The 12,033-nt window shown below is 40.0% G+C and overlaps 1 protein-coding gene across 1 annotated transcript; it reads left to right on the plus strand.

Annotated features, from left to right (window-relative positions):
- Positions 1-804: 804 nt before the first annotated feature.
- smtla (somatolactin alpha) lies at positions 805-5,330 on the plus strand. Its single transcript, XM_069147291.1, has 5 exons — positions 805-820; positions 1,047-1,237; positions 2,319-2,432; positions 3,369-3,548; positions 4,308-5,330. The coding sequence occupies exons 1-5, from the start codon at positions 805-807 to the stop codon at positions 4,500-4,502; spliced, it is 696 nt and encodes a 231-aa protein (XP_069003392.1). The 3' UTR covers positions 4,503-5,330.
- Positions 5,331-12,033: the final 6,703 nt, after the last annotated feature.

Genomic DNA, 12,033 nt, shown 5'->3' on the forward strand with positions numbered 1-12,033 from the left:
GAGCATTTAATGGAGCTCTGTACGCCAACCTAGGCTGGAACCGTCTCGAGCAGACATGGGTTACTACAAATTTATGTGCTTCCTTGTGTGACAGTTAAACAGTCATTACAATTGGGAAACCGTAGCTTCTGGGGAGAGCTCTTCTCACACACGCATGGTTTTCTGAGCAGAATGGAATATAAATGTCAAAATAAAAAAAGAGGACGTGAGAGGTTTTGTTAGATCCCAGTGATTTCCGACTCTCAATTCACTCAGCTCCTTTTTGTTGTGTCTATTACAGTTCTACGCTGTCTTTTCTGCAGCCTTCTCTGTCATGCGTGTTTAAATCTACATTACATACTTACCTCGGCTGAAAAGAAGGATTTTTCAGTCCTTTCCCTTTTAGAGCTTTTGTTTGATAAATCTAATCAGTCTCAGTGTTCACTCTTGGATTATTGTTCGATAGATTAAGTATGCTGGATGGACTACAAATGCACAAAACCTTGATTTGGATTTCTTTTCTTTTCTTTTTTTAATTTAGGCCAGTTCTTGCAGATTGCATTTCGCGTGATATAGTATATTTCGACAAAAAGAATTGCACATTTAAATCAGGAATAAAGGATATTTGGGTGTAGCATGTCTGACCATCCCCTTCTTGGTATTATGCATGAGGAAACATGTGTGTTGGTTTGGGAAGAGCAGTATCTGTTTACAAAGACCTACGCAAGACCAAAAGGACTTTTTTCTTTATTCATGGCCTAGTCGGGCTTTATAAAGAAGACAACATGTCAGAACAGCAAGCAAACCTTGAAGAATACGAACAGAATGCACACAATGACAGGTAATGTAGCACAGAGAGAAGACATGGATTCGTTGTATTCTTGTATTAATATAATGTGTAAATTACACGAGTAAAGCAGCGATTTAAATTAGATCGCACTAAGGCTTACGAAATAGACAGAGGATGATCATGTTGTGGTTTGTGTGCGTTTGTAGTTTGGTATTTTCTTGTGAACATATGTTACATCTGTGTGTGTGTGTGTGTGTGTGTGTGTGTGCGTCTTCAGTCATGCAGCGGAGTGTGTGGGCTCTATTGCTCTGGCCCTATCTTCTTACTGTAAGCATCCCGCTTGACTGTAAAGAAGAGCAGGGCAGCCTCTCCCGCTGCCCGTCCATCTCCCAAGAGAAACTTCTTGACCGAGTCATCCATCACGCTGAGCTCATCTACCGTGTCTCAGAAGAATCGTGCTCTTTGTTTGTGAGTAACACTGACCATTACCCCAAAATGAAATGGTCACACTGTGTGCACTGTAAAAGCAAAAATGGTTTAAGTGTTCAGCAGACCCATTGTCCACAGGCTCTTAAAGAGCACTGCAAGGGCATAGATTGTGTGTGTATATAGCCTTGGTAGAAACTAAATCACTTTTCGCTCTGAGCATCACCTGACAATAGAAAACAGTGACTAGAAAGAGAGCATTCAACTGGAGTGAAGCATGGCCTTAGGCAAAGACTACAGCAGCAGAAATGCTATATTTTGAGTTTCAGAAGTCAAATATTATTTATTATCGATTCAAAATGCCTTTTTATCAAATAAAACTGAGTAATCCAGAGAGCTATGAATCTCTGTTCTGCTACATGTTAATGCATGAAAGACTTGGGCTTGCTGGTAAAATCCACATTTCCAAATGATACAAGAACAAAAGAGAGAAATTATTTTTGTTGGCCATTACTCTGGACCAGAAGCACTGACACTATCTGTTAGATACTCAGTGTTATTTGCTTTTGATTCTGACATGATAATCACCTCACTGACAGGCTTCAAAGTAATCTTCTCTGTCTCCTCTGAGCCAAAGATGTTTCATTGAGGAAACAGGCCTACCAGTGGCGGTAATACGGATGTGATCGTGATATACCAGAACAGTGAAATTGGAGGTTTTGCAGCCTGTTGAATCCCCTTTAGTTTGTGGCTCGAGAGTCAAAATGGTGTTTGAAGTGAGATGATAAGGAGCTTGTTACTGAGAATAAGCTGCATGGGGTCCATAGATGTGAATATACTGGAGAACAAAATGTGTCTCTGCTGTGTCTGCAGTGGTAAAGACGGGTGAAGCTTTTGTAATTGTTTTCCGAATCACTCTGTTTATATAAAGGTTTTCAGTTCAGTTAGAAAAGTCTACCATGATCTTGCTTCCCGATTCTGAGGACAGTATTTTTCAGTGCAACATAACAACAGCTTTTCAAAGTGAAATACAGATGGGATACTGCAACTTGTGACATTCAATTTTAAATATGGAGAAAAATCTATGCTTTTACTTTTCCCGCTATTCGTGAATACGCTACAGGAGGACATGTTCATCCCGTTCCCTTTGCGGCTCCAGAGTAACCAGGCTGGCTATGCATGCATCACCAAAGCCTTACCCATCCCCAGCTCCAAAAGTGAAATCCAACAGATATCTGTAAGCATGTGGCTGCTAATCGCATAATCATTTGTATTACTCTTTGATCTTCATCGATTAAGAATGTCAGTTACTGTATGTGTGTGCGTACCTTTGCTTTTATACATCAATGCATATACAGTGTTTACAGAAACAGTTTCCTTGTGTGCAAGCAAACCAAATACAAGTACAGGCTGTGTGTGTTCATGCGAGTACGCAGAATTGTGTTTGTGTGTATGCCTGCATTTGTGGATTTGAGTGGAGTTAACAATTCCTGTGTACATGACAATAAGGTGGTGTTAATACATTAGCCTACAGGTTGCATGCACACCTCTGAAAAAGGTTATGACTATCCAACAGGGCTTAGAGACTTACAGGACAAAGGTCAGCTTGGTCTGTTGAATAGGAACTCCTTTGAGCCACTTACTCAAGGTTTTATGAAGAGTGATTTGGCTGCTCTACAATAATCCACCTTTCTCTAACAAAGGCCATAGTATACAGCAGCAGTTTCTTTTAAGGGCTCCTTTCCAGCTCTATTGAAACTGCTGGTTAAAAGTTATGTCATGACATAATGGTAAATGTGATCTTTGAAACTGCATATACTGCAAGGTCCTTCTTTATTTTAGTAATTTATCCTCTGCCCTTTCTGTTGGAATATTGCCTGCTCTGCAGTTTAATGGCCATTTGTATGGTGGTCATTTGCACTTGCTTCAGAGTCTACTCTGCTCAGAGGAATTCAAGGAGGCTCAACTGCTTCATCCACAGCATTTCAAACCACTTTATTTCCAAATGTTTTGTGGTCAAATGATTGCTATTTGTTTTACATTGGACAAAGTCAGTTCACAGCTGTAGTTGTGCATTGTTTAAGTGGTGTAGTTTTATACTGTTTATGAGCAACTTTTTGTCATTACGTTTTCATTTATTCGTTCATTCATTCATTCATACTGTGCCCTGCAGGACAAATGGTTGCTCCACTCTGTGCTGATGCTGGTCCAGTCATGGATCGAGCCTTTGGTCTACCTGCAGACCACACTGGATCGCTACGATCACGCGCCTGACGTGCTGCTCAACAAGACCAAGTGGGTGTCCGAGAAACTGATCAGTCTGGAGCAAGGGGTGGTGGTCCTCATCAAGAAGGTGGGTTGAGATATGATTCTGCATTACAGCCAGGAGAGTAAAATCTACTAGAGAATCCTGCTATTTTCAGCCGTAAATCTGGATTATTCATCTCGAGTGTGATTGTCCGATTTCAGTCATGACACACTCCTTGTAGGATTTCTTTCTACTGAATCAGGGCTACATGGCTTTTAATTTGAAACAGATACAGCTGTGTTAGCTATATTAAAGTGTTGAGTTTGTATTAGGGATGGGAATTTCAGGCAAAACTACTATTCGAAATTCGATTTTCCGAGAGATATTCAAAACGAGGTTTCATTGACGGCGTGAATCAATTAATACACTTTAAATATCAATATGGCAACGTTGACTATTTCATTTGTTTTTATTGGCTCTCTTTCATGACAAATGCTTTAGAGAGGATTGGATTTGCTAGCACCGAAAAATGTAAATACATTTCAACTGGATCAAGAGAACTGTGAACATTTTGTTTTGTTACTTGGAGAAAAGGAGGAGGAGCATTGTTCTATATATATATATATATATATATATATATATATTGTGCTATAGCAGCAGAACACCTACAGTTCCATCTACTGTGTACAACCAAAGACAGGCTAAAAAAAAATCAGGACAATTACATTTTACTGCTTGTAAATAATAAATACAAAAACATAATCTATCATGTTTAGAGTTCCTTCTACCTATTTTGACAATGAAAATTTCCAAATGATTACTGGATATTTGAACTCCATTGTGTTTCCTATTGTTCCAATGCAGATGCTGGATGAAGGGACGTCGGCCACAACCTATGGTGAACAAGGCCTGTTCCAGTATGATGTGCTGCCAGAAATGCTTGAGTCTGTTATGAGAGACTATACTTTACTCAGCTGCTTCAAGAAAGACGCCCATAAGATGGAAACTTTCCTCAAGCTTCTCAAGTGTCGTCAAACTGACAAATACAACTGTGCATAAAACATAAACTGCAGCTTTTAAATAATATAATGTTAAGCTTGAAATTAATTCCTGAGGTAAGAAGCATGCACTTAAATATATGACCATGCCTTGGGTGATTCAGCCTTGCTTGTAATGCAGTACATTCTTTATTGATTGTTTTGGAACACCTTCACACAGAACTAAGTAGGTGTAATGCTGTGCCCTTTCTTCAACATACTGCATTTTATATTTTTTTCCTGCTTAGTTGTTATCTTAACCTGGCAAAGGCAACAGAGGGCAAACTCCCAAAAGATTATTTGCGTGTCAAGCTGTCAAAAAAAATCTGCATATCCTGCCATTGATTTCCATTTCCTTTGTTCTTAACTGGAGTTTGTATTCCTCGCTGGCTCTCGCAGTGTTTTGATTATTCCCACGGTCCCTAGAGGATTGAGGGAGACTTGTTAAATGGAGTTGGTTTCACATCTGGATTAGTGAAATGAAACACTTTCACCGGAGACGGAGTCAAACAGGGAGCAATCACTATTTAAAAACGGGGACACATTTTGATTGGTAAAACAGAGTGTGAGAGGGACAGAAACAAAATAAGTGATAGCTAAAATGAGAGCCAGTGATGTTGAAGGAAGCAGGAATTATTCGATGCCTTAACATGCCTAGTTTAACATGAATATAAAAAAAGAATATGCTTTATTCACTCAAAATGTTCAGGGAAATAAACAAGTTAAATTCATATTTTTAGATGTTATAAATATGTGATGCATAATATAAACAATACTTTTCTGGTGTAAATAGAAAACGCCCATTGTACTGTGAAAACCTTTAGTCAATGTTGTTGATTTAAGAAACTAATAAAGCAAGAAAGAAAACAGAAAAACAATGGTTTTAATGTGACTGACTGTGTTATTGAGTAAATGAGCAAGTAATTAATGTGCATTCTGTTTAGTACATAATTTTGAAATAACAAAAATATTCTTTTAATTTTCACTTGAAAATATTGATTTTTTTTTTTTTTTTTTTTTTTAGCTTTTATTTACACATATGTCCTTGACATTTATTTTTTTATTAAAATGTTTTTAATGAAGAGAGCTGAATTTTGCAATTTATCGGAAGATATTCCTTTTTTATTTTACAGACAGAATGAAAATCGTGAAAACAGACATGAAGCGTAGCTCGTGGTTTGTACAATTGTGTCTGGTCGGGTTTAACATGATGGCATAGCTTTAATCGTAAAATGTAAGGTAGCATATTAATTTAATACTATATATATTTAACAGCAAATTTACTGACAAATGGCTAAATATCAGTCGCCTTGGCAAAGGTAAGTAGGTCAATTAGCTGTTTGCATGCTCCTTTAGCTGAGATTATTAACTGGACTTCATTGAAACCTTGGCAGGGAGGCCAGCTGTTGTGTCAGCGTGTGGACCAGCTGACGCTGTAAGAGCGTCAGTGTAGTGATGACCAGTAGCTCCAGGGAGGAAAACGATTTCAAGTAACTGCTCTCTCCCGTCTAAAAATGATTTGTCTTCATATACGTTTTAAAACTATTATGGACTGAACAATGAAAAATGCATCCTACATCCTTACATGATTACATAAGCAGGGTAGTTTCTTCAGAGTTGAGATTAAATCAACTGCAATTTCCATGTTCGTGAGTCTGCCGTTTCCACCCCAAAACACAAGAGGGCAGTGTTGCTCTGTCGTGTACGTGATCTTACTTATTGAATTGTCTGCTTGAACAATCATGTATTTAAGACATTGCATCTTATATTTCCAAATGCTAAGCTAAAAGCCACCGAATTGACAAGGACAAAATGAAATAGGTGCATGTTTTCTCTCTTTTGGGGAGGAGGTAACCACGAAAACAACTTTTACTTCAATAATGGCAATTCCTCCAAATTATTTCTCTTTGTATTGATAAGAAACCTGTTGTCTCTGGATAATGGAGTACATGTGCCTTACATAAATCCTCCCTGCACCTACACCTGCAGTACTTATCCTATATGGAATTGGCAGGCTGTATTGCTTGTTCCTGTTTACATCGGAAACAGATAAATAATAAAGGACGCAATTGCCACAAGCACTTTTTCTGCAAGCACCTCATTTTGTCTTTATTTTACCCATCTCAGGTTTCGTCTTTGCATTTTTTTTGCCCTCGAGTGTCCAGCTACATCCTCTGCGACCATATCAGAAGATGTAAATCAGCCAGAGGTTTGCCGTGGTGAGTCAGGTGTCAGTGTAGCGAGGTGGTGTCATGTGGTGCGGGTGGATGTTGGGGCAGGATGTGGTAAGGGGGCCTGGTGTCAGCAATGTCAGGTTCAGCTTCCTGTGGCCTAATCACTTCAGCATGATGGCTTGGAGGAGACTGGTTAGCCCCATTTCAGCTGTGCAGGGCTGCAGCGATGCAGCTGTACCCTTGTAGTGCGAGCCTCACCTCGTTTGGTTCCCGACAACACCCAAGTAATCACAGGTGAGGTAAGGCCTTGTGCCCCCACCTACTTCTCTCAAGCTTTGAGGCCATAAATATTTAAGGTTGGCTATAAGTAGTAAGAGGAGGTAGAGGATCAGAGGAAGGAGGAGAGAAAGATGTTGGGGAAGGGGAAAGAAGGACATAGGGATGAGGGGAGGGGTGTGGGGCCGGGGTGATTTCACAGTCTAACTATTATAACCCGAGGAAAGGAAATCTAGACTGCTGGGATGCATAAGTGGAGCAGAGGAGACAGTCGGAAAAAGAGAGGGAGAAGCAGGAAATGTAAAGATAATGGGAGAGAGAAGGAGGCAACGATAGGTAAAAAAAATAAATAAATAAAAAAAAAAAGGCAGTTGTTTCTTTTTTTTTACTCCTGCGGTGAGGTAAAATTCATCAATCACATAGAAGGGGACAAGACAGCAGAAATGTGAGGGAAAAGATATAACCGAAAAGACTGGGATCTGAGCACAGCTCTGAGCAGTGTGACATGCAGGGAAGTAGGTTGGATCTTGAGAGAAAATGGATGGCTGGAAGGCAGGTACACAGCTCGAGGAGTTAGGCTGGGAAATGGTGTTGGCTTGATATGAAACCTAGACTCAAAGTATGAAGTCCTTGAGCCTCCACTGGCTCGGCTGGCTCCCACACTGTTGTTCTGCTTTCATTTATGGCTCAAAAACGACAGCTTGGAGAGACCTAAAACAGTCTCACAGCCCCTGTGTGATCTCCCACACTGAAAACCATGAGCAACGGCTCTGTGCTTTTCCATCCTCCTCATTTTCTGTGCTTTAATGACATATTTAAGCTGTAAAAAAAGAACTTGTCACTCAAAGGGTTTGTATGTTGGCTTCTGCAGAGGCAGAAAATAGGGAATGAGCAGAGGTGAGAGGGGGAGGAAGGCCTTCCCATTGCACTTCTGACAGCCCGGGCTGCTGCTTTCAAGATACAGACATTTCTATCACATCCCTGCAAACAAGAGCAAATTTGTTTGCACCATCAAAGAATCAAACACAGCTAGCCAACCAATCCTGAGCTCACCTGGAGCTATATCACGCACGGCTGTCTCTGTGTGCATTTATGAATGTTAATCTTAAATGCCAGCATGTCTGGTGAACCCGTGACACATCGAAACCTCTGGATGTCCAACTTTGCCTCACACTCTGGATCCCCAGGCGAGGCGTCTCTTCAATGGAGACGTGAGTGAGGGTCAAGAGGTCATGAGGATCAGGGCTTTCCTAACTGTTCCAATATGTTAGAAAGATGTCAGCCTGCAACAGCAGCAGACTCATGTTTCACCCAGGAAAGACAATGTTAAAGTGAAAAGGTGAAAGAGAAGGCCTGAAAACATTCCTCATTAAAAGGAAACCTTCCCAGAGTACAGAGACGGGTTTGGTTTTGGAGTTCCTTAATATTTTATTTTTCTGATAGATGATTGCATTACAGTCTTTAGAGAGAGCTCAGAGATAAGAGAACAGAATTTTCCTCAAGTAAAACCACTCTTTAGTGTGATGTCTTTGTTCGCCCAACCGTTAAATCAACGCACTGCTATCTGAAAGCTTCCGGTACAGTGGTTTTCACAGTTGTTGCCATTATGTAACCTGCATGTGGTGCAGACACTAAAGGAGAGGCTCAACGTGCAGCTATGATTAATAGGGAAATAGGCCTGTCGTGGAATCCCTATTGTACCTCTCTTGGTTTGTGCCGATTGAGCACTGCGAATGGCAGGATTTACATCTCAAGGAAATTAAGAGATTACCTCGGGAGACAGCGGGGAAACGGGCTGAAGCTATGTGAACTCAGTGGGGAAGCGGCCATCAATCGTCCCAAACCGAAACCCTTTGCTGTGGAAGGGAATCACGGATCTGTTGTCCTACAGAGCATTCCAGAGATGTGAAGGCATGGAGAAAAGTTATAAATAAAAAGCTGCAGACGAGCAGCTACACATGCACTTTTAAATTCTGCTGCGTTGCAGCTCCTATCCCATTATAGCTTCTTCCTTCATGTTGCTAATTACAAAGTCCACGTTGTCCTTCAGTTGCAGAAAAGCATTTTTGTGAATTTGTAAATAATTTTATTTCACGCTGGAAAATACTCTGGCTTCAAATGTGCTCATGGTATTTCATATATGTATGTATATGTATAAGTGTGTATAAAGTATACATCCTGTACATCATCTTTTTTCATAATTAAAAAGTTTTTCTTCAGCATATTTAATCTGTTTGCATATTTTATTCTCTTAAAAACAAACGGCTGTATCCACCAGCTGCGTTGCGTTCTGCCTGCGACGCGGCCACCAAACTAACCGCTGCCTCTCCGGACAATACTCGAGATTCTGAGCATTCACCAGACATGCCACAATGTGTTTCAGAAGCATCCCAGAAAAACAGTTCTCCACTTCGCTAAAAATAGCCGCAGGGTCATTTTTTCATTAAGCTGCCCCAGAAAAAAGTCATAAACGGGAACAGCATAGAGAACCCAGTCAGTTTTCAAAATAAACTACATCATCCACCTTGGTATTTCAAGTAAGAGAAGAAAACCATTTTCCTCTGCTAACAGGCAGTGCATGTGAAATATAGTTAAGAGAATTGTTTAGAATTAAGGTTCTTTAAAAACAAAACAAAAAGCAAACTCTATTAACTATATTTGTAGGCTACAGAACAACAGAGTAGGACATAACAACATAAACACAAAATGGAAATAAAAAAAAAAAAAACATTTAACAACCAAGCCTACCTTCCCATGCTAGGAAAAGCAACAACAACAAAAACTCAAGCAAAAATGAGCAAATCAGGAAGTCGACAAAATTGGACGAACCAAACACCAGCAAGCTGTTGGGGTTTTGATGTGTTTATATAAACCTGCACTAACTGAATGTTTTTGACTGCTTGGAGGCTGCAGAAGACAAGTTGTGAACGCATTAATGACATACAGTGACACCCAGTTAGCAAACACATATTTACACATCCAGCAGTTATGGAGGGACATTGAATTATTAAGAGTCTTGTTTCCTTCCACATCGCAAGCATGAGTCCAATATTGACTCTCTTTGGCTTTACGTTTGGTCTCTACCAAATCCCGAGGGAAATCTCTGTCTCTTTAGATACTAAATGCTCCACCGCGTTTCACCAGCTAATCGTGATTGTCTGGTGTTTAGAGCAGAGCAGATAGTGTACAGTGGATTTTAAAGATATCATAACATCACACCTACATTCAGGTAATCCCGTTTTCATGGTTTAACTAAGTTCTTCATCTGCAATATGCACGCCTTGGTATGTTTACTTTTAAGAATGGGGTCAGCAGTTTGTAAATCTTTTCTGGCTCCAAAGAAAGCTGATTGCAGTTGAAGTTTCTGTTATAAAGCATGGAGATGCTCCCAGTGCCTTCCACTCATCAGCTTACAGTGGACATAATAAGAGGCGAAGAGAAACATCTTAGATGACTGTATCTAGACCAGCGGCTGTGGAACAAACGCCCTCACTTTGGGAAAGAACAACGAAGAAGGCGGACAGATGCCAAAAGAAGCTGAGCTTAAATCACTGCAATTTCCTCCCTTCACGTCTCTGGCCAGAAGGCCCTTTTGGAGTTTTCCACGACTTTTGCTTTTTTTTTTTTTTCTTGCAAGAAAAAAAATCATTCTGCTTTGAGATGTACTGTAAATCACAATGCATATGGAGGGGCTGAGCTAGTAGGAGAAAGGAAGGGCATATATTTGTCTTTCTGCCAGTGTGCGTCTGCTTATGTTTTTCTTAGATCAAGACACAGGGCCTAAAAATCTTGTGCATTTCCTTCACTTCAGGAAGTACTTTCATAACTTCAAATATAATAATTTCCTTTTTGGAAAGACGCCGAGGATTATCCATGTGTATTTGGCTTTCATTTATCTGTTTTCTTACCCTGAAAGAAAAGGATTGGAGAAAAAAGGGGGAGCTCAGAGATAGTAAATGGGGGGACCTCTGGCCTCTGATCCTAAATGGGTTTTGATAGGTGTGGTGAATTCAGCTTCAGCTCAGGGATTATGATTTACTGCCTCTCTGGTTTGGCTCCAGGAAAGCGGCACTCGCATCCTCTGCCTATTTTCCTGTTTGTTTTGCCCTCCCTTGATGGCACCAATACTGCATATAAAAGGTATGCAGAAGGATATCCCTCCCTCCTCTGACATATGGCACTGTGAAGAGGAAAGACTGAAGTGGGATGAGTGTGTCGCAATTTCAAATGAACTGAAGTGTATTGATGACAATATCAGAGATTTCATTTTGAAGAGAAGAACCAATTACCGGGGAACATTTGTTTGCCTTCAACACTCAAACAAATTAAAAGTTAAAATTGTCATTATGACTCAGTCGGTTATTCAATTAGATATCTTTTACCAGTATGTTGTGCCATTAAGACTTAGACATGTAAAAGTTGAAATGAGGTTGGCAAATGAACGAGGTTAACGGAGGTTTCACAGTATTCTTAGATGATATAAAGGTTTGTTTATTTATTTTCATTCAACATAATAAGCTTGGATGTTGTAGTGGTAAGACAATGACTTGACATAGTAGGTCTGTTTTTACATTTTTACACAAATCTGGATACTACAATCAGTTCAAGATGCAATCTTCAAATGAGGCATCTTTGCCACTTATCTTTTCTGCTCACAATTCTCTTGACTTCAGGCCCTGCCAGAACAATAGACTACGACTACATTATATCAAAAATGAAAGGTGTTAACAGTTTAATCAGCAACAGCTCAAACTTTGCAAAAACCATGAAACTTACTGTATTGTTTGAAAGCTGTACTAATAATGAAGGATATGACTTTGCTAATGATATGATTTCCATTGTTTAATGGATATGAGCTGCATTTTGGCAGCTCGTAAAATTTGGAAGTTCACCCAACATTTAACCGTGATCTACATGCAACAAGCTTTGTGCAGAGGTTTGACCCATCTGAAGCCAACCTTTCAATGATTCTTTTGAATTACAATGTTTACTTGCTGTGGTCCCCCCCATACCATACCCCCAAATTTGTGGCTTCCTCCCATACCCTCTGCAGCTGACCAACTGTTTTTGTAGCTTCTAACCACTTCGCACACACCATAAGGG

This window comes from Embiotoca jacksoni, unplaced genomic scaffold (genome assembly GCF_022577435.1).
Source record: "Embiotoca jacksoni isolate LCO1_2020_lvr unplaced genomic scaffold, fEmbJac1.0.p SCAF_14, whole genome shotgun sequence".
NCBI classification, from domain to species: Eukaryota; Metazoa; Chordata; class Actinopteri; family Embiotocidae; genus Embiotoca; species Embiotoca jacksoni.

Coding starts and splice junctions, on each gene's coding strand:
- smtla (XM_069147291.1), top strand. Junction 2,433..3,368: donor GTGAAATCCAACAGATATCT/GTAAGCATGTGG, acceptor TGTGCCCTGCAG/GACAAATGGTTGCTCCACTC. Junction 3,549..4,307: donor TGGTGGTCCTCATCAAGAAG/GTGGGTTGAGAT, acceptor GTTCCAATGCAG/ATGCTGGATGAAGGGACGTC.